The sequence below is a fragment of the Pseudorca crassidens genome, chromosome 19 (assembly GCF_039906515.1).
Source record: "Pseudorca crassidens isolate mPseCra1 chromosome 19, mPseCra1.hap1, whole genome shotgun sequence".
Lineage (NCBI taxonomy): Eukaryota > Metazoa > Chordata > Mammalia > Artiodactyla > Delphinidae > Pseudorca > Pseudorca crassidens.
In genome coordinates this window covers 23,213,457-23,233,913 of record NC_090314.1, presented here as the reverse complement: position 1 = coordinate 23,233,913, position 20,457 = coordinate 23,213,457, and the positions used below count along the sequence as shown (strand labels likewise).

The 20,457-nt window shown below is 48.8% G+C and overlaps 1 protein-coding gene across 13 annotated transcripts in view; it reads left to right on the top strand.

Annotated features, from left to right (window-relative positions):
* The window catches only part of RFFL (ring finger and FYVE like domain containing E3 ubiquitin protein ligase), a 67,727-nt gene extending 47,417 nt beyond the window's left edge, over positions 1-20,310 (top strand). For 11 of the 13 annotated variants that reach the window (XM_067714387.1, XM_067714399.1, XM_067714398.1 and 8 more), the window contains 6 exons: positions 1,386-1,573; positions 8,484-8,873; positions 12,510-12,593; positions 13,571-13,781; positions 14,995-15,018; positions 17,627-20,310. In XM_067714387.1, the coding sequence (XP_067570488.1) occupies positions 1,386-1,573; positions 8,484-8,873; positions 12,510-12,593; positions 13,571-13,781; positions 14,995-15,018; positions 17,627-17,808 (1,079 nt within the window). In that variant the 3' untranslated portion in view covers positions 17,809-20,310. The remainder of the gene's footprint in view (positions 1-1,385; positions 1,574-8,483; positions 8,874-12,509; positions 12,594-13,570; positions 13,782-14,994; positions 15,019-17,626) is intronic. The other 2 variants (XM_067714388.1, XM_067714397.1) reach the window with 2 other exon arrangements.
* The last annotated feature ends 147 nt before the right edge of the window (positions 20,311-20,457 follow it).

The following is a 20,457-nucleotide window of genomic DNA, read 5'->3' as shown; positions in this document are numbered from 1 at the left end:
ATTCTTTTGTGTGAACTGATTGTTAAAACATGACATGTTTCATTCGTTATCTCTGTAAGCAGAGTTCAGGCTTACAGTTTCCATCCTGACTACCTTGGTCTACTGAGAAAAGCACATTTTACTTTACTAAAGCAGCGCTTGGCATTTTAGTGGACCCCCTTGCAATGTTTAGTTTATTCTGACATTTGAGAGATTGGATCCTCTTTGTTCTGTGATCTCAAAAAATCATCAACCCCCCAGCCCCTAATTCCTGTATTTGATATGTAAAATGGAAGTAATAACCCAAAACTTCTTAATAAGCCCGCAGAGGCACTGATTCAGCAAGGAAGCAAACATTTGTGGAGCATCTGCTGTGTGCACGACACTGCTGAGTACAGAACAGACACGAATAAGAAGTGGTCCCTGCCCTCAAGGAATGTATGGTTTAGTGGTAGAAAAAAAGCATAACTATTACAGGTGCCGTGGTAGACGTTGATGTAGGGTCGGACGTACAAATGTAAGAGCTGTACGTAAGTTCTGCTGGCTGGTGGGAGGGGAAACCAGGGGGCAACGTAGTATAGGGAAGAGAATGTTAGGTTTAGAGTCAGAAGAGCTGGGTTTTCGGAATCTCCGTTCTGTATATATTAGTTGTGTGACCTTGATTCCTTTGAGCCTGGGTCGCCTCATCTAAATAAAGGAAGTAATGATCCTTCTGCCCCATGGTCAGTGTGAGTGTGGAACTGTACACGTGTGTATGATAGAGCTCTATCTGTCTGAGCTCTAGGGGCAAGGTCATGTTCCTGAATAAAATGGCTGTTAGGCCACTTGTAATTGCTAAGACAAAAGATTTTTTTTTTTATATATATATATATATATATTTATTTATTTATTGTGTGGTACATGGGCCTCTCATTGTTGTGGCCTCTCCCGCTGCGGAGCACAGGCTCGGGACGCACAGGCTCAGCGGCCATGGCTCACAGGCCCAGCCACTCCGCGGCATGCGGGATCCTCCCGGATCGGGGCACGAACCCGTGATCCCTGTATCGGCAGGCGGACTCTCAACCACTGTGCCACCAGGGAAGCCCCAGACAAAAGATTTTATTTGAAGTAAAGCTCTCAGATTAAACCCAAACAGGCATCAGCAACCTTTCAAAGGTAGCGTGCCAGCTCTGCTGCCTTTGCCGGCCTGTCCTGCAGATCAGGCGTCTGTGCGCACCTTTCCTGTAACGGCAGCGGGTGTGGTGCAGGAGGCAGTAGGAAGTCCGGTGGCCCCCGAAAGCCCATCCTCACCTTGACTGTGATGGGAGGTGTGGACTGATGTCACTGCTCACCTGTGCCCTCAGGAATGGGGACGCCGTCAAGCTGTGTCTTAACTCTGACCTTTACCCCCTTCTCCCTCGTGCCAGATTTTATCATGTGGGCAACCTGCTGCAACTGGTTCTGCCTGGATGGACAGCCTGAGGAGGCCCCACCACCCCAGGGAGCCAGGACGCAGGCCTATTCCAACCCTGGGTACAGCTCCTTCCCTTCCCCCACGGGCTCGGAACCAAACTGCAAGGCCTGCGGGGCCCACTTCGCAAGCATGACCAGGAAGGTGAGTGTCGACCTCTCGGCCTGCTCGGTCGCTGTAGCCTCAGGCCTTCAGGCAAGTCTGCTGACCCTTCCATGGTGCCTGCCCCTGGCCTTTGCCTGTGCAAAGCTGGCAACCCAGACCTGTCCTTTCACAAAGGTATTAAAACTAACCAAGCAAAAGCAACACATCTTGGCGTAGATTTGGAGCCAGCTAGATCTGAATTCTGATAGCAGCTAGGCAACTTCCTAGCTGTATGACTTAACCTGTCTTGAGATTCATCTTCTCCGTCTATGAAGTAGGGATATAATAATTGTACCCAAGTCAACATCTCGCAATGTTGTGGGAATAAAATGCGCTAAGCTGCGAAGGGTGCCCGGTGCGATGCTTGGGGTGCAGCAGGCACTTGCTGTTATTTCCTTCATTAGCTGCCGTCATAAAAAGCCTGGCTGCAGGTGAACTTGTTCTTTTTATTGAAAACAGTGTCAAGGACATCTCAGGTACGTCAGGACCCTGACAAGATGAAGACTGGAGCTTATTTACTGTTGCCATTTCATTTGAAATGCATGGTAGCCGTGTTTTCCAGATTAGTGAGCAGGAGGTAAAATCACTGGCTGGGCCATGGTGTACGGGTGAGGGCCATCCCTCTGTCTGTGGTAAGCACGCCTGGGGCCGAAGGTGAGCCCTGACCCAGAGAACTGCTGCATCTGTCTTCTTCTGCAGAATGAGAGGTTTGCAGCCTAGAATGTGACGTTTAAATGATGATAATGAGAAATTTGAGAGGAAAAAATACTTTCTAAACCACCTTCTGTATGCCAGGGACTATTTTAAGCAATTTATAGAGTTTTTGTTTCATTTAATCCTCACAGTAACTCTATGATGTAGGTTTTAGGGTCCCTACACTCCCACTTTACATATGAGAAACTAAGGCTTAAAGTTTAACAGGTCAAAAGGAAACTGTCAAGTTCCTGACAGCATTGGAGACATTAAAATACTCATTCTTTCCCCTCTACTTAAGTAGCGCCCCAAGATCACCTGGTTATTAAATGGCAGAGCCAGGATTCAAACATAGGTCTTTGACTCTCAAGCTTTCTCCCAGAAGACAGTCAGCATGTCAGAATTTCTGCAGCTCAAAGTGTTGACCAGCCACCCCTTTGTAACTGTAAGACGATGGAGAATTGGCATTTTGCCTTGTAGGTTGTATTTTGCCTACACCTCAGTGCAGTGCGGGGAAGGTGGGCACGTAGCCAAGCTTTGTTGTGGTTTGCTTGGCTACCCCAGTCACTGAGAACTCAACCAGAGAGGCTCCTGCAGGCCAGGGGACTGTGGCTCGGTGGGCAGGGGTGCCTCTCCTTTTATACGTAGGCTGAAAGGTTCAGTCCATGATGGAGACTGAAGTGGTGAGTAGGAGGAACTCGGGGCCACGTGGCCTCAGTGCTGTCGGTGGTGGAGACGGTGGGGTGGAGTTAGGGTCTGAGATGAGATGGAAGGAGGGCTGTCGGGTCCTGGTCATGTGCCTGGCACTGAGCCTGGCATTTCAGATGCGTTGTCTCACTGAAACCTTACAGCAGCCTATGATGTGTGTATTACTATCATTTGTTCCCATTTTACAGATGAAGAAATTGTTCCCTTTATCTAAGGTAGTAGTTTCAGGGACTCCTCAAGTGCATCAATAGTCTGTTGGATGTCAAAGCTCGTGCTGTTTTCATTGTTACATTGTGAGAAATGCTAGGAACAACCAGCTGAAGTGGCAGAGTAATTGGCAAGAGAGGAATAGGGAAAACCCTCGTTTAAATGAGGCAGCATGGGGAATTCCCTGGCGGTCCAGGTGTCACTTTCACTGCCGAGGCTGTGGGTTCAATCCCTGGTCAGGGAACTAAGATCCCGCAAGCCGTGTGGAGCGCCCCCCCCCCCAAAATTAATTAAGAAATAAACAAATAAAGGAAGCAGCATGAATTTGCAATAGGTTTGTTTGAAACCACCCTCCCCCCTTTTTTTTTAAAGTCAGTTATCCTCTGGAGTGGAAATGGAGAGAAAGCGCAGAGAGGACGATGGTGGTGATCCAGGCTCAGGATAAGCATGTCGAGCACATTGGAAACTTGAGAGAACCAGGGGATCTAGCGAGTTCTTAACATTGCTCAGCCTGAAGAGAGAACGTGAATGAACAAAGAAACCGCCCCCAGAGAAAGGAGAATGATGGTTGGGTCAGGGTGGGAAGATGCTTTATTTTCCTTATAGTGGTTATCACCACCCAACATACATGTGTTTGTGGATTGCCTGTCTTCTCAGATGGTACATAGGATAAGGGATTTTGTCAATTTTGTTCACAACTTTTCCCCAGTATCTAGAACAGTGACTGACACGTGGTAGGTAGGCAATAAAATTTTAGAAATAAATGAATGAATGAACGAATGACTGCTGAGTTGAGAGCAGTTTGAAAAAGAGGAAGTAGACCAGAGAATTTCTATTTTCATCACTTTATGGCTGACATTTCCATGCTGAAGATTTTCACTGAGGGCCGATTCTGTCCCAGCAGCATGCTAGTAGCTGGAGCTTACAGTTTTGTGGAGAGAATACTAAGACATAGGTCTTTCCCTTAGGGAGCTTACTGTCTGGTCGAGGAGACCCACATTTACAAAGAACTAATAATAGTCAGTTGCATAAGTTAAGTACTAGGGCATCAGGCATTGTTGGTAAATTGATAATTCTAGCCGGATGAAGGAAAGTTTGTTGATTTGCAAAGCAGTGGCTGAGGTAAAAGCACCAGATGTGGAGCAAGTTCAAGGTGGACTTGGGAACTGTGAGTGGCCTGTTTGGCCAGAGTGCCTGTTTGGTGGTAAAGGGCCATGACTGCCATGGTAAGGAGTCTATCGCCACCAGACAACAAGGAAGCATCAGAAGGAGTTTGAACAAAGCAGCAACCTGATTGATCCCATTTCAGGGAGCAGACGTGGCTTCGTGAGGAGGGTAATTCGATGGAGCCATAGGAGTAGCACTTAGGAAGCTCTTGCACACCTGGCGGGAAGTTCCCAGAGCCTGGTGTAGGGTGGAGGCCGAGATTGATCGAGGTAGCTTCCATTTAGTGAGCAGCTCTTTGTGCCAGACCTTGTGAAGAAGTGGTTGTTAACCCATTTTACAGATGAAAAATTTGAGACTCAGATACAACAGGTACTTTAGCTACTAAGATACAAGGGCACACAGCTGTTGAAGACAGATGAAACGGAGCAGGAGGTCAAACTAAAGAAGGCAGAGAATCGGTCTGGGTGCCTAGGAGCCTGACAGTGATTAAAATAAGGATTTTTTTTTTTTTATTCAGTGGTTCAGTGGAAAATATATTATTCAGTATCTACTGTGTGTCAGACATTGCGTGGGCTAGGCAGGCAGAGATGAAGAATGTCAGCCCTCCTTAGTAGGGAGCTTGTAGTCTGACAGGAAGATGGGGGCAAATATGCAGCCACACAAGGAGACAAAAAGAAAGCTTCTGTAGCAAGAAGAGCTTTTGTGGGGGGAAAGAAAGTTCCAGTCTGGAAGGTAAAAGATGGTTATTGGTACAATGTTTTCTTGCCACAAAGGGATGGATTAATTTTGTGAATATTAAGGATGTTTTCTCCTATGAGAACTTTGCACTTGTAATTTCATGCTTAAGTGGATCAGCATCTTATCTTAAGGGTTTGGCATTTAACAGCTGCAAGCTTTTAAAATGTCTTTTCTAGAAGTGTTTGAATTGACGTGATTACATGGATCCTACTGTCTCTTTTTCCTTTCTTCATTGAGGTCAGTATTTTCCGACTGCTCATTGGGTACAAAGTCCAGAGAGCACTAAGGACTTCGTAGAGAGGACGTAGTAAGAAAGATGGAGCCCTGCCTTCCCAGAGTTTCCAGTCTCAGAGAGAAATGGCAGGCTGGGATTTGCCACAAGCCTCATATCCCATCTGTATTGGTAACACCTACATATGGTCTAGCAGCAGCCCTGCCTATTTTGGAGGGAGTTTGGCGCCCAGCCTCTTGAGCTGACCAGGTTGAGCAGGAGGCTGGGGAGGTGGTCTGGCAGGGAGGTTGTACTTGGGAACGTAGAAGAGAAACTCAAATCTCAGAGTAGAAAGGGGGTGGCTCCTAGGTACTGGCCCGCGTCGGAGATGAGGCACGGGGGAAAGGGAAAAGGAGGTGACGGTGTTACCTTTAAGTGCGTTGCGCGCCCGCCGCACGCTGAGGTTTGCTGTGCCTTAGCTCATGTAGTACTTGAGTAGTCCTTGGAGGTAGGCTGAGCTTCCGACTTTACAGGTGAGAATCTGACGCTCTGGGAGGTTATCTGTTTTGCACAAGTTCCCTTAGCTGGGACGTGACCAGCTAGGACTTAATCCTAGTGTGTCATGCCTCGGGCTGCCCCTTTCCTCCCGGTGGGCTGCAGGAGGGGATGCTTATGGGCAGGATGGCTAGGAGGAGGGGCTGGTGGGCTGAGAAAGTGGGCCCGCCCTGTGCCAGGGAACGAGGCTGGGGAGAGGGTAGAACAAGGAAGGGTGGATTGGCAAAGGCGGGTGCCCCTGCCAGCCTCCCAATGCTGGTGTTTGCCTGTGTTCCTGGCATTTGTGCAAGCTCGTCGGCTCCCCTAGGTCATCTTTCATGTGACCTCATGAGTCAGTTTGCACCATTTGCTAGAATTTATACATATGTATTTCCCTTGCTTGTTCTGCCCACATTTGTTGACAGCTGCTTTTCCCTTCTCCTTTGTTCTCTTCTGCCTCTGCAAACTGAGGTTTTAGCCTCAAGAGAGCGCTGTCTTACTCTTTCCCCTAGGGTGTGTTTCAGATGCCAATGCCGGGACTTGAGAATCCCTGGCGAGCTGCGGGTTACGGAGAAGCTGGGTTGGTTGCTGCCTTTGCATTCTGATCTTGCATCCAATACGCTGCACACCTTTGAAGAAGAGAGGTGTTTAGATCTGGCTGATTGAGCAACTTGGGGCTTTTTAATTGTGTCAAGCTAGGTCTTATCAAACTGCATTGACTTAAATAATGTTCCACGTCAGGACCTACAGCTTTACTACACGGAAGCCTCGTCATTTCACTCTGTCATCCTAAGCACATCTCATTGCCCAACAGAAAAGCTTTAGATATGACTGAACCCCCAATACCCAAAAACATTCAGTTTCTACCTGAGTGGCTACTGGTCCCAGAACCCTTATGAAGCGAGTGCAGCCATGCGTCCTTTCCAGTCAGTCGCTGAACATTTTATTGTCTGGTTATAACTGTGTAGAGAATAAGGGAGCTTGATATGTGTCCTTCCCCAGCTTCTAAGTATCACTAGTCAAAACGATGGTAAGCATTATGCTTGTTTTCCTTTACTGCACGAATGACACTTAGAGAAAACGAACTATAACGATGTCAGCTATGCAGACTTTTACTTCAGTGCCACACAAGAGTATCTGTGATTTCGACTCTGGGAATCTCAGTCTCCTGGGCATTCTTGTTAGCTTGAATAACTTTCTATACTTAGAAAAGAGGGAGCAGAAATCTTTAGGTTAATACTTAAGTCACCACAGGATGAAAAGTTTTTAATTTCTCTAAAGGATGAGTGAGGGCGCCCTCCGGGACCAGCCCCGTGGGCCCAGGGATTACCCGTCTGGTGGCATGTGGCCTGCTGGTGGCTGGAACAGGCCTCAGTCAGATGTCACCGTGCTCGGTCAGCCTGCGGGGCGAAGGCCGAGGATTTGCTTCTTGTGAGCTGAGCAAGCCTTCATGAGTTGTGTTGTCTGCGATCCTGGGAGGAGCTGCTGCCAGGCAGTACCAGCTTGCCTTCCAGGCGCTCTCGTCGCCCATCTGAGACACCCTGTACTTTCACAGATGAGAGCTCCCTAATCACGTCCAGAGGGCCTCCTGGAGCTGACTAAATATTTGTCCTGGGTAGGCTCTCAGGCACCACTGAGTTCCCAGCACTCTGAGTGGGCCTTCCTGGGGTGGGGGTGGGCCTGGGCCTCAGCCTCTGCAGACGGGGCACGGGGTTGGCAGTTGGGAGATAAAGAGCCAGGCCCTTGACTCAGCCCAGCTGTAGGCTCGCCTGGGGCTGAGTTAGGCAATGTGAGCATGACTGTGGGCACCAAACTCAGACCTCGAGTGAGAATCCCGGCTCTACTCTTTACTGCCTGCCCTTTAGGATGGGATTTAATCTCTCTAGGCCTCAGATGCTTGGTCTGTAAAACAGGGAAGTACGCGGATACCTACTTTGCGGGGTTGCTTTGAGAATTAAATGACAAGCCAAATCTAGCTCTAGCACATAGTGGCCCCTCAATGATTTAATGAATAACATTAATAGTAACAACAGTCACCACCATAACCTTTATGCATTTGCTTTCTTATCTCAGCAATAAAGTAGAAAGAATCATAGTTCAGGATTTGAATCTTGACTCTTATCATTGGCTTGTATTTCCTAGCAAGAATAATTAAAACACTGAACTTATTGAAGACTCATGTGTCAGATATACTAAATGCATTATCTCTTAACTTTACAACAATCATATGAGGCAGTTGCTGTTATCGCCTTGCTTTACAGATGAGGAAACTGAGGCCCAGAGAGGCTGAGTTAGACCCCCCAAGGTGACGCCACAAGAAATGGAGGAGGGAGACAATGAAAATGCGGGTTTTTTTTATCCTGAAGCTGGTAGTCTTAATTAATAGCCTCCATTTCTCTACCAGTAAAATGAATAAAGTAAGCCTCCGACGGAACACTCCACGTAGTGTCCTGTATGTGGATACATGATGCCTACAGGGGCTGCGCCACCTCCAAGTGGCTCTTACCCTGAAATCTGCAAGGTAGCCTGCACGCGCGGGGAGAGGAGGAGCTCAGTAAAAGTAAGAGTGATGGGGGAGTCTCGCCCAGCTCCCATCGCACTGTCTTGTTCTCACTGTCTGATGTGGTTTCCTCTGCCTCTTGCTCTAAGCAGCAGACCTGCTTGGACTGTAAGAAGAATTTCTGCGTGGCCTGTTCGAGCCAAGTGGGGAGCGGGCCCCGCCTCTGCCTTCTCTGCCAGCGTTTCCGAGCCACAGCCTTTCAGCGGGAGGAGCTCATGAAGATGAAGGTGAAGGACCTGAGGGACTATCTCAGCCTCCATGACATCTCTACCGACATGTGCCGGGAGAAAGAGGAGCTGGTGTTCTTGGTGCTTGGCCAGCAGCCTGTAATCTCCCAGGAGGGCAGGACTCATGCCCCGAGCCTGTCCCCGGACTCCCCCGAGCAGCAGGCCTTCCTGACCCAGCCTCACACCAGCACGATACCTCCTACCTCACCCGGCCTCCCTTCTTCACCCCCAGCCCAGGCTCGGGACCGGCAGCAGGTACGGGCCCATTTGCAGCCACACCATCTCTGCCAGTTGGAGGGCTCGTTTTCCTCTCCCGCCTGTACCGTGGGAGTGGGGCAAGGTTAAGTGTCGGGATTATGTGATGCCTTTCTGCTTACTGATGAGGGATGATGTTTTCTGGACATCCAACTCACGTTTTGGCTTTTTTCAGGGATATTGATGCACGATACTGGGTGTTTGTGTTTTTTGTTTGTTTGTTTTAATTTTTTATTTTATTTTATTTATTCATTTTTTTTTTTGGCTGCGTTGGGTCTTCGTTGCTGCGTGCGGGCTTTCTCTAGTTGAGGCGAGCGGGGGCTACTTACTCTTCACCGCAGTGCGCGGGCCTCTCACTGCAGTGGCCTCTCCCGTCACGGAGCACAGGCTCCAGGCATGTGGGCCTCAGTAGTTGTGGCGTGTGGGCTCAGCAGCTGTGGCTTGCGGGCTCTAGAGAGTGCAGGCTTAGTGGCCATGGCTCACGGGCCCAGCTGCTCCATGGCATGTGGGATCCTCCTGGACCAGGGCTCGAACCTGTGTGCCCTGCACTGGCAGGTGGACTCTCAACCACTGTGCCACCAGGGAAGGCCTTTTGTTTGTTTTTAATATATACATATCCCAGTTAGAGAGTTTTTAAAAATTCATTTTTCCAGAAATATTTTGAGAAAACTCACTGGTATTCTTTGTGTTTAGTTCTGTTCAAATTGCCCTCCTACTTACTCACCTTTGTTGTGGTCTTCCTTGGCCGGATGGGGAACTCCGTTCCTCAGTGACCGTCACAAGGCACAAAGGAAGAAAAGGAACATGTAGAGGGAAGGGAGAGTGGGGAAACACTGTGACTAGGACAAGGGCGCTGCTTCTCTTGCCAGCCTCTGTCTGGGTGGGGCAGTGGTTGGTGGGCTGTTGAACAGTAAGCAGCCTTACCAGCATCCTAGTGGGGCCTGGGAATGGTAAGCTCAGAGCAGCACATTGACTGAAACATGAACCCGGCATGAAAAGTACAGAAATGAGTAACACATTGCTTCTGTGCTGAGAAAGCCCCTCTAAGGGGGAAGGTAGATGCAGAAACCAACTATTGGATTAGAGTGATGCAGGTGGACCTCACCGTTGTGTAAGGCATGATGGCGTCCCGTAGACATACGTAGGTGCCTTAGTGAGCCTTTTACTTACATGGCTTGGGCAATAGTGGGAGGATTAGGACCTAAGAAATCCGTTTTCCACATCCAGTTTGTCACTGACTCTTGGGTCAGTTTGGGTGAGGTTTGAGCCTATAACAATGAAATGGGGTTAGTAATCCAGACCACTTTTGCTCTTGCCAGGATGTTGGGAGGACAGACTAGCGTGATCTCACGTCTAAAGGGCTTTGAGCCGCCTAGAGCAGGCACGTGCCAGTGTTGTCAGTTCCCACACAGGATGTGGATGGCTGCTACCTCTTGTTTATGATCACTTCCTTTGCCAGGATGGGGCCCCCTGATTCAGCTCTGACAAGCACTGAGGCATAAAGGCCACTGTGATAGCATGCTTTACCTTCAGGAAACTCAGCAGCTCCCTTGTTGGCTTGACCCTGCTTTCTCCCCAGTGCGCTCTGGAGTTTAACTCTTCCCTCAGCTCTGGCTCTGTCTGCTGGACAGGTTTGGGCTCCTGCTTTGACTTCCTCCCTTTGCTTGACTAAGTGTTTTCGCTGTGTTTATGGAGAGCCAGGAGAGTGCCTTGAGGGATTTTTTTTTTCCCTCAAGAACCTTCAGGTGGCTTTTCCAATGAAAGGAGTCGGTTTTAAGCTTCCTTTCATTAATCAGAAGTTTCCAGACTGCACCCACAGGAGACACTGTGTACCGGATCTCATTGGGTACTTCTCTGATGTTTTCAGAGGGCCTTCAGGTCAGCTCACATCCCCTGTTCTGGTGAGGTCTGCATTTTGTCAGCCAGAAAAACAGGGGAAGCAAAGTAACTTGTGCGTGGCTGCCCAACGATTCTACAGCGAACTGCACCCAGGATGCAAATCTGCTTATACCATTCACCCTACCAGGGCCCTTTCCTGTACCTTTAATGTCCTGGCAGTAGTTGCTGGTGAAGAAAGTGTGTGGAATAAGCACAACTGTGCACACATATTCATTGTAGATTTTGGTTTAGCCAGTGGGCAAACTGAAAAGACAGGAGCATACTTTGCAGCATGAGATCTAGTTTCTCTTTCCTGGAAAAGAAAGGACATACAAGAAGCTGTCTACTTAGGATGAGGTTAGGCTCTGAAAGACTTTTTGTAACTCCAAGGTGACACCAGGAGGCCAGTGTGTACTACACCGACGTAAATCTAAGAGAAAACTAGACGTTGTTTTGGATGCATCTCCGTACATGTGTACTATATGTGGGGTTGTATCGTCCCTTGGCATTTTTGGTGGTGATGGTTATTTCTACTCTTCATTGCCACTGTAGTTGCTTGCCTGTTCTTTTTTTTTTTTTTTTTTGCAGTATGCGGGCCTCTCACTGTTGTGGCCTCTCCCGTTGTGGAGCACAGGCTCCGGACGTGCAGGCCCAGTGGCCATGGCTCACGGGCCCAGCCGCTCTGCGGCATGTGGGATCTTCCCGGACCGGGGCACGAACCCATGTCCCCTGCATCGGCAGGTGGACTCTCAACCACTGCGCCACCAGGGAAGCCCGCTTGCCTGTTATTAATTAGCTCCGTATTATGCATCCTAATCTGAGATGAGCGGCTAGAGGCAGTGAGTGACTGGTTTCTTTTACTGAGACCAGTGGAAAAGGCCTGTGAGCTCAGACACCTCTTTGCTCTGGGCTCACACCAGGCCCTTTGCCTGTTGGGAGCAGTGGGTGAAGAGGATCTAGTTAAGGGATTTGTGGCTTCAGTGGTGATGGGATTAGGAGGCTCACAGTTCTGACTACTCTGTGGCAAAACCTGAAGGAGTATCTAGGAGGAACCTTTTGAGAAGTTAGAATTCTAAGCAGAATGAAACTTCTTAAGCACAGGCGTTTGTCTTAAATAGTCTCAGGCTAATAATAATTTTTGACCAGGTTTCAAGACAGCTCTCAGTAATAGTGTACCCTGCTGGTTGGAGCATATTTCTAGAATGTGAGAGCAGCAACTAGCCAGAAGAGAGGGGTAGGGTGGTGAGGGTCTGGAAACTTTGTCTCATCCAGGCCAGATGAGGAAGTGGGGGAGATTTTGTGTGGAGGAAGGGAAGCTGTGATATGAACAGCTGGGAAGAAAATAGTTGGCATTGGTCTGGGGGCAGAACCAGGGACGGTGGGCAGAAGTTGTCGGGAGGGTAGTTTGGGGTCAGTATCAGGAAAAAACTTGACAGCGGTCCCTCACAGGAGTGGACGTGTTATCTTCCTTTCACTCGGAGTGTTCAAACAGACTAAATTGACGGTGAGTGGCGGTTAATGCCGTCCTGGTGGTGGGCAGAATTAATGCATCTTGTTCTAGAGTTGAAATTTATTTCTATTGCTTCCCTGCCTGACAAAGTCAGTGTTAAAGAGCAGGCTTTTGTAGTGCTGTTATGCGAGACTCCAGATTTCCGGGGGAGATGGGAATGCGTTTTGGATATGGTGTGAGCTGGCAAGAGGCCCATGCTATCCCTGGGACATCTCTGTGGATGTGATGGCACCTTTTTCTTCCCACAGGCCAATGGCCATGTGTCTCAGGACCAAGAGGAACCCGTCTACCTGGAGAGCACAGCCAGAGCACCTGCTGAGGATGAGACGCAGGTGGGGCCCCTTCTTGGGTCTGTGCCTTTGCCTTTGCTCTTTCACTGGCATTCTTAGGATGTTATTAGGAACCTCTTGGCAGACTCAAAGTGGAGAGAGGAGAATCAGTGTGTGATGATAGTCCTTCTGAAATTCTGTTTTCAGGGGTGGAGTTTAGTGTTAGCATTCCAGATTAACCTTTGTGGCTGTCAGTGTGTTCGTGTGGAGTTGTGAGTCACAGTGGAGACTGGGGAGCCACATGGCCCATTAGTTTCCAGTCTCTTGACTTTCTAAGAGCTGCCAGAGGGCAGGCTCCCGGTGCCGCTGTGCAAATCTTGTTCTTTTCTTCTGCTTCTAGCACACAGTAGCCATTGTTAGGGGAAGGAAGTCAGATAGTCAGGAGGAAAGATGGGAGGGAGTTCAGGCCTCAGCCGTGGCGGGCCCAGTGCACAGGGGGGCACAGCCATCGGGGCCGTGGAGCTATTGTCACGGGTGCATAGAGAGGATGCTTGACCAGGAGGTGGGCTCCTTCGTGGGAAAGCAGAACTGTCTCCGGGGGAGAAGGACCAACACCATTCTCAGTAGTTTCTGCTGCTGCGTTTAGTCATCACAGCAACCCTGTGGGGCAGGTCTGCTGCCTCTTCTTCATGGAGGGGCAGTTGGGCTCCGAGAGGTGAGCCACTTGCCTGATACTATTCAGTACTAATCAGCGGAGGAATCAGATTCAAAGCCAGGGCCACCTGCCTCAGACTGCAGCTCCTTCTACTGGGTCATGCTGCTGGGCGGGTCGGGCCGGCTGCGCCTGAGCACAGGGCTCGGGTTGGGAAGACACCGCGGTCTCTCTTGCGATGCAGGGCGCCATGCCAGCTACTACTCCTGTTCCTACTCCTCTTGAGGCCAGTCACCAAAAGCACGGGGTGATGAGTGCTCTGGGGTCCTGGGAGGGAGAGCCTGGGTTGGGGGAGCTGAGCCCACCGATCTCATCTTTGCCTTTGCAGTCTGTTGACTCAGAGGACAGCTTCGTCCCAGGCCGGAGGGCCTCTCTGTCTGACCTGACCGACCTGGAGGACATTGAAGGTCTAACCGTGCGGCAGCTCAAAGAGATCCTGGCTCGCAACTTCGTCAACTACAAGGGCTGCTGTGAGAAGTGGGAGCTGATGGAGAGGGTGACGCGGCTGTACAAGGATCAGAAGGGGCTACAGCACCTGGGTGAGGGGCCGCCTGGGTGACAGCTGCACGGAGTTCCAGAGTGTTTGCTGTCTCTCTTGAGAGTCGACATCGACCTGACTAAATTTCCCTGCTTTTAGCCCAGGAAGGAGTCACCTTACACATCTGCAGCCTCTAATAATAGCTGTCCTTTGGAGTTGAGGGCTGGGATTGGGTATTTACTCCTCAGGGCAGCCTGTGAAATAGGCGTTATTAGTGTCTTCCTTTTATTGTAGAGCCCAGATTTGAACTGAGGATTTCCTGGTCCAAGTCCGTGGCCTTTCCCCACACACGTCACCCCTGCCATACTGACTACTGCCTTTACCAGTACTCCTTCTTTGCACACACGGTGCAAGAACACTGTGTCCTGCCTGCACTTGGGCTGTTCATTTCCCAAAGCATGGTATCATTTTCAGCGATGCCCAGTAAAATATCAAGGTCTGTGCTCAGATGAGTTTGGAAAAAAAAAAAAAAGAAACTTTATGTCCCTGCTGCTGATTCATGGTGGATGAATAATGGAACAGTAAAGGCAGAGAAGTCCTGCAGAAGAGAGAGGAGTTGAGCCGTGTGGAACTCTGCATTTCCTGAAGTGACTTCACCCAGAACCTACCCCCGCCCCCTGCCCCCCAACAACCCCTCCCCCGCTGATTTGGTCCTGCAGGTCGTTTTGACTCCTTGCCTGCTAACAGTGGTTGAAGTCGGATTTGGGGCTCTCCTCTCCCAGAAGCTCAGATTCGTCAGAGTTAGGGGACATCTGACTGGTCACCTGATCACAGACTCTCCCCTTTGGGATCGTCCCCAGAACCTCCCTAGAGTGGCGAGGACCTGGGACTAGGAGATGGCTCCGCCGGGGGGCTGCATCCCGACTCCCTGGCTGACTGGATCAGACTGTTCCTCCTTTCTTGACTTAGTGCTGGCTTCAGAAGCATCAGAAAAGGACACTGTGCTTATGCAGTATCCTTCCTGCTTGGCAGTTTTGTTCATGGCAAAGCAGTGGAATCTCTCTTTCTAAGACTAGACCAGACACCCCGGCAGGAGCTGTGTGTGAGTCCTCCGCATGTAGGGGGAGTGAGGAGGGCGGGTGTTCTGTCTGGGCTCTTGGCCGGCCTGGTTCCCAGCAGGTGAGCAGTCAGAGTTCGGAAGTGAAGGCAGGGTGGCTGGAGACTTTCCTCGTGCCGTCACATATTCAGACGCCTTCTTTCTCTTTCCTTTCCAGCGTGTGGTGCTGAAGACCAAAACGGTATGTAGTTGTTCCTGTTTGGGAACAGGCTTAGGCTCTTAGCTCTTCTGTCCTTCCCCTCCTTCAGCCGTGATTCCTGTTATCAGTCTAAGAATTCATGTCAGCGTCCAGAGAGGGTGTGGGGGAATTCACTGGGAACCAAGGCTTTTCAGCATCTCTGGAAATTCTCATCCCTGTCCCCGTGAAGGGACAAGAGTGGCAGGACACCTAGGGGCAGCCTGATCTGCATGCCTCTGGGTTGTCAGAGCTCAGAAGCCAGCATTTGTAAAATATTCAGCAAAGCAAGTGGTGGCATGTGGCACATCCGGTGCATTTCCCACACTCCTGGGGCTAAGGCACTCCCTCCCCTATAGTTTTCACTCCATTTTGGTCTGAGTGGGAAGGGTTTCTGTGTACACCTTCAGGGAAATCACTTGGGATGTTTCTCAGCTTCTGGTACCAACTAAAAAGAAAGAGTGGTGGGAACTTCCCTGGTGGTCCAGTGGTTAGGACTCTGAGCTTCCACTGCAGGGGGTGCAGGTTCGATCCCGGGTCGGGAACGAAGATCCCACATGCCTCGCGGTGTGGCCAAAAAAAAAAGGGTGGTGACCTGACAGCCTTGTTTGTACAGGGCTGGGTAGTGGTTAGAACTGCTCTGGGGATAGATCGGCGCTCAGCTGCCACAAACTCACCCATGTGTTAAAGACCACCACTGGGCCTTTGGGCACCTCCAGAACACACTGCAGGAATCTTGACTGCAGATCCAAATCATTCTAAAACATGCTAGACCTTTTTGAAAGCCTAAAGGCTACATGGCTGTTTTACTAAATAACAAATTTGGAGAGTCTTCTGAAAAAGTTTTAAAGTGCTTTGCAGGTCCCTGCACTACTCTGAGAACATCCTTTCTTGGGGAAGAGCTCACAATCATACAGTTCAGAATGGGGCACAGTCTTCTGGCTGATAAATTCTCAAGAGTTGAACTCCCCCAAATCATTTGGAGTTATAAACTGACTCCCTCATCTGATACCAAGATCTGGCCAATCCACTTGGTGTCTTTCTTTTTCTGATTCCTTGGAAGAATGCTGGCAACTGAGTTGATGAATTTGTTAATCCTGATAGAAATAATCAGTAATGAAATTCTATAAATTACTCCAGCTCATCTTAGGTATTTATATAGTTCAGTTGTTTCCAAACCTTCCCTGTTAGGGCCAACAGCTCCTCAAAGGGGTAAATAGATTTCACTACCTCTTACAGCCAGCCTTCCTCAAGTGCTTCTTGACTTTTTGAATAGTCCAGGGAACAGGAAAAGAAAGTGCAGAGGCAATGGAGTGTGAGAGAATTCCCTGTGGAACCGTAGAGGTGGCTGGTATGGGGCCAGTTGCCTGTTTATAGCTACCTGGTTCAGGCTACCATTTAAAACATGCTGGGGATGGTTGGCTTTGGGGAAGTGAAGGTTTTTCTGTTCCTGCAGCTAACCTAGGATGCTGGTCATGCCCACTGTATCTTACCACTTGCACAAGCCAGTTAGCCTTGTCGAGAACTGTGCACTGAACAGTTAATACTCTATTGGCAGTCCCTGCCCTCAGGCCCCTTGCCCAGAAGTCCGCCTGCCTGGATTTGAACCCTTGGGCAAGCCACTTAACCCTTTGGTCTCAGTTGCCTCATCTATAAAATGAGTAACAAGAGTACCTGCTTCATAGTTTTTGTGAGGATCCAATGAGTTAAAACATGCAAAGCATTTAGGACCCTGCTAGCACCTGTAAGCTTGCAATAAATGTGGGCTGTTATCATTCCCTTGGGAGATGTTCATTTGTCAGACATTTAGAGAGCACCTACCATGTGACTGGTTGCAGGGGTTCAAAGATGAAAATCAGACCTCAGAGCACATAGCAGATGCTTAGTACATTATTATAGAAATTGATTGCATTTGTTGAATTTAGGGGCCCATAGTGTAGTAGGGAGACAAATAGGCAAACTGAAAAATTCTCATGCAGTGTGATGAGCAGTCATGAGAGTATGAATAAAGCTGTGTGTGGGGAGCAGAGAAGAGGGATCCATAATCTCTGCCGGGTTCTTGCACCACGACATCTCCTCAGAGGAAGCCTGGGGGTCGTCTGTGGCATGGCCCAGGGGCTCCTGTGATCCTTGACTTTATTAAATTGGGGATATGTTTACATATAAGCCTCATGATCCTTAGTGAGCCATTCATTACAGCTCCATTTATATCTAAACTTTTCTGAACCAGTTTTATCTTTTCATCATGTTCTGCCTCAGAGTATTAAGTCCCTAAGTGCCACTCACTGGCTGTATTACAGCCTCAGTTGTCTGAAAATTATTTCTTTTAAGCTTTGAGGACTTTGCCTTATTTAGTTCTCATGTTCTGGGGACGTCTTTGGTCTACAAGTACTTGACTCTCCAAATCTATAGCCTGACCTATAGAGGTGCAGATTAAACAAAGAAGTGAAATTAACTACTGGGGAAAAGTTTTCTTGGAGTTCAGTTTGAGTGAAGTATGCGGATTTGGGGGGGCTTTTCCCAGTGTGCCTGTTCTCCCCCTGTCCCCCAACCCCGTACACTTAGACAGTCTTCTTACTTTCCTCTATACCCCCTTTCTGCTGTGTGTGTCCAGGGGGAGCAGTGCCATCCAGCCTGGAGGAGAACCTGTGTCGGATCTGCATGGACTCGCCCATCGACTGTGTGCTGCTGGAGTGCGGCCACATGGTCACCTGTACCAAGTGTGGCAAGCGCATGAACGAGTGTCCCATCTGCCGGCAGTACGTGATCCGAGCCGTGCACGTCTTCCGATCCTGAGGGCTTGTACCAGCTTCTTCAGTGCCTTACAGGGACATAGCTCGAGGTGTCTGGGCCCACAGTTGGCCAGCTTGCAGGGGGGCAGCCTAACAAGAAAATCTGCAGTGTTCCCAAGACCAGGGCAAGCAAGATGCTGTGTCACCTCTGGGCATGCACAGATCGCACAGGCAAGTTCCTGTTTCAGCGATCTTGGGGTGATGATGGTAACTAATGAAGAGAGGACTTTCTGGAATTTGGACCGTATCTTCCTCCCTTCCTCTGAGAACCTAAACAGTTTCACCCTTCCTCCTGTAGCCCACCCATCCCCCTGAACTGCGTGTCTCTGTTCCACCCATCGGAAGTCCTGGTGGAAATGGCTCTCTTCTTCCCCAGCACATCTGGATTCATTTCTGGTCCCTCTGGCTTTCTGTGCTTTAACCGACCTTTGCTAAAGTCTCTTGCTACATTACCTAAAATCCATGTGTTTCTTCAGACCAAAAAGATGTTAGTTTCCCAGACCAATAGTGATCCTCCTTAGGACAGAATTTGGCCCAGTAAACTCATTTCTGGCGAGAAATGAAACACAAATGCTATGGAAAAAATTTGAAGTCATTAAGAGTTGCTTCCTTAAGTGCTGGGATTGGAAGCTATCAGTCTCTTGACCTGACCTTGGCAGTCAACAAAGCATCTGGCTTTCAAACTGCTGGGAAATTCCAGTCTCTGTGCGCGAGATGGTGCGTGGATCATCTCTGCTGCTTCTCTTGGGGCCTGACTTTGTGCCATCCTTAATTTTAGTTTATGAGAAAAGGGAAAGCATTGGGTGGAAGCAATGGCTTTCTGCTTGGCTTTGCCTTATCCAGCAGCCAGCCTTAAACCACTTTCCCCTGAGCGTGAGATCCCTCTTTCCCATGGAGGTTTTAAACATGGTCTCACTGAAGGAACAGAGAGAGAGAGCCTCACGCTTCTCTAGCTAGACTTCTCATGAAGCTCCCAGAGACTGAGCATGTAAGACAGAGCACCTAAGAGGTATCAGAAGGTACTGAACGAGGCTGGATTCAGCCCTTGAGCAGACAGCTGGAAGTCTTAGTTCCCCAGGTTGGTGGGGACTCCCTACTCCCATTTCCTTTCTCAACCTGCTGATTTAGGGGCAGGTCAGGAAGAAGCATTCTCTAGGCCCTTTAGGAAGGGCCGTGCAACGAACAGGTGATGTTCTCGAGCCCTCTTAGTGTCTTTTCACCACTGGAAGAGCTTAAGTTTGCCGGAGAAGCTTAACCAAGCACAAACGTACGTACTGTGTACTATCAGAAGAGCGGTGTGTGCTGCCGTCACTACTGGGCGAGCTATGCAAACCCTTGAACACCCGAAGGCCTTGGCAGTCCCCCCACCCCCACCCCATGCAGCCAAGATCTCTCAGACTGGAAGAACCAGTCATGACTTTGAAAGCAGTGGGAAACCTCTAAGAGGACCTGTTTATTGGTACAGACATGTTTAATGCTTTCTGTCAACCACTAATCTCTTTTGGGGGAGTGAAATAATTTTAAAGTGGTTGTCAGCTGAACACTGGACCACTTACCTTGACATTATACTGGGTGATTTGATTCTGAGCTACAGCCTTTGTAGGAACTGGGGGAGTCAAGAAATTTCCCTATAAAGACATCGTCTTTCATCTTTCTGCTGGACAGTAAATACTACAGTTTACAGTGCCTACCAGTTTAACAAAGGATTCAGCTACTCCTCAATTCCACTGTGAAACAGGTCTACATGTATGCAGCTCAGTTACAACCTAGCAATAACTTCAGGGCAGAAGCTGGCTGTCTCCCTACTTAAAACTTGCTTTCTCTGCTGAGGCCTTACCTCTCCCTACCTCCCAACTTCCCTCTTAGACATGAGTTAATAATATCCTGATGGTTGGTCTGTAACCTCAGTAAGAATTAGAACTGATGTCATTTACTCATTTTGGAGAAAGAACTTGCCTTGAAGTCTTCTAACCTCTTTTGGTGGTTTCCATTTACGAAAAAAAGGTGGCAAACACCTCCCCCCACTTTTTTTGTATCTTCTTTATTCCTACACCAAGTAAAAGTTGGGAATTCTAAGATCCCATTTCAGTTACTATCTAACCTAGGTAGAAAACTTGACTTTTATCCTTGAATATTCTCTCCTGTTCCTCATAGGTCCTTGGTCTTAATTATCATGGAAACATCTAATTCTTCCATTATTCCATGGCTTTTGCTGTGACTGTTCTGAGGTTTCAGTTGAGACTTGTTTTAAAAGACATGGACAGCTGACTGGTTCATAATACATTGGAATAGCTGGATCCAAACTAGTAAGAATAAGCTGTACAGGAATTAGTGCTCAATATAAAATGTATAAATTTGTTGAAATCTTTTGGATGTGAATGTGTTATTTCAAGTGGCTTATGTTAAGATTTTCTCAGACTTACTTGGGTGTTAAGAGCAAACCCAAATGTGTACTTTTTGTTACAGAGCTCTGCTTTATAACTTTGTAATAAAGTTTCAGTATAGATGCCTGTCTGATCTGGTGTGAGGATACCAGAGGTCTGACAGTTAAGACTGACATGAGCTGACAAACCACAGGCTAATCCCAGGCACACAGGCATGCTCTTGAGAGACTGCATTATTTTTGGAGATGCTTGGGCCATGTGGCCTTGGT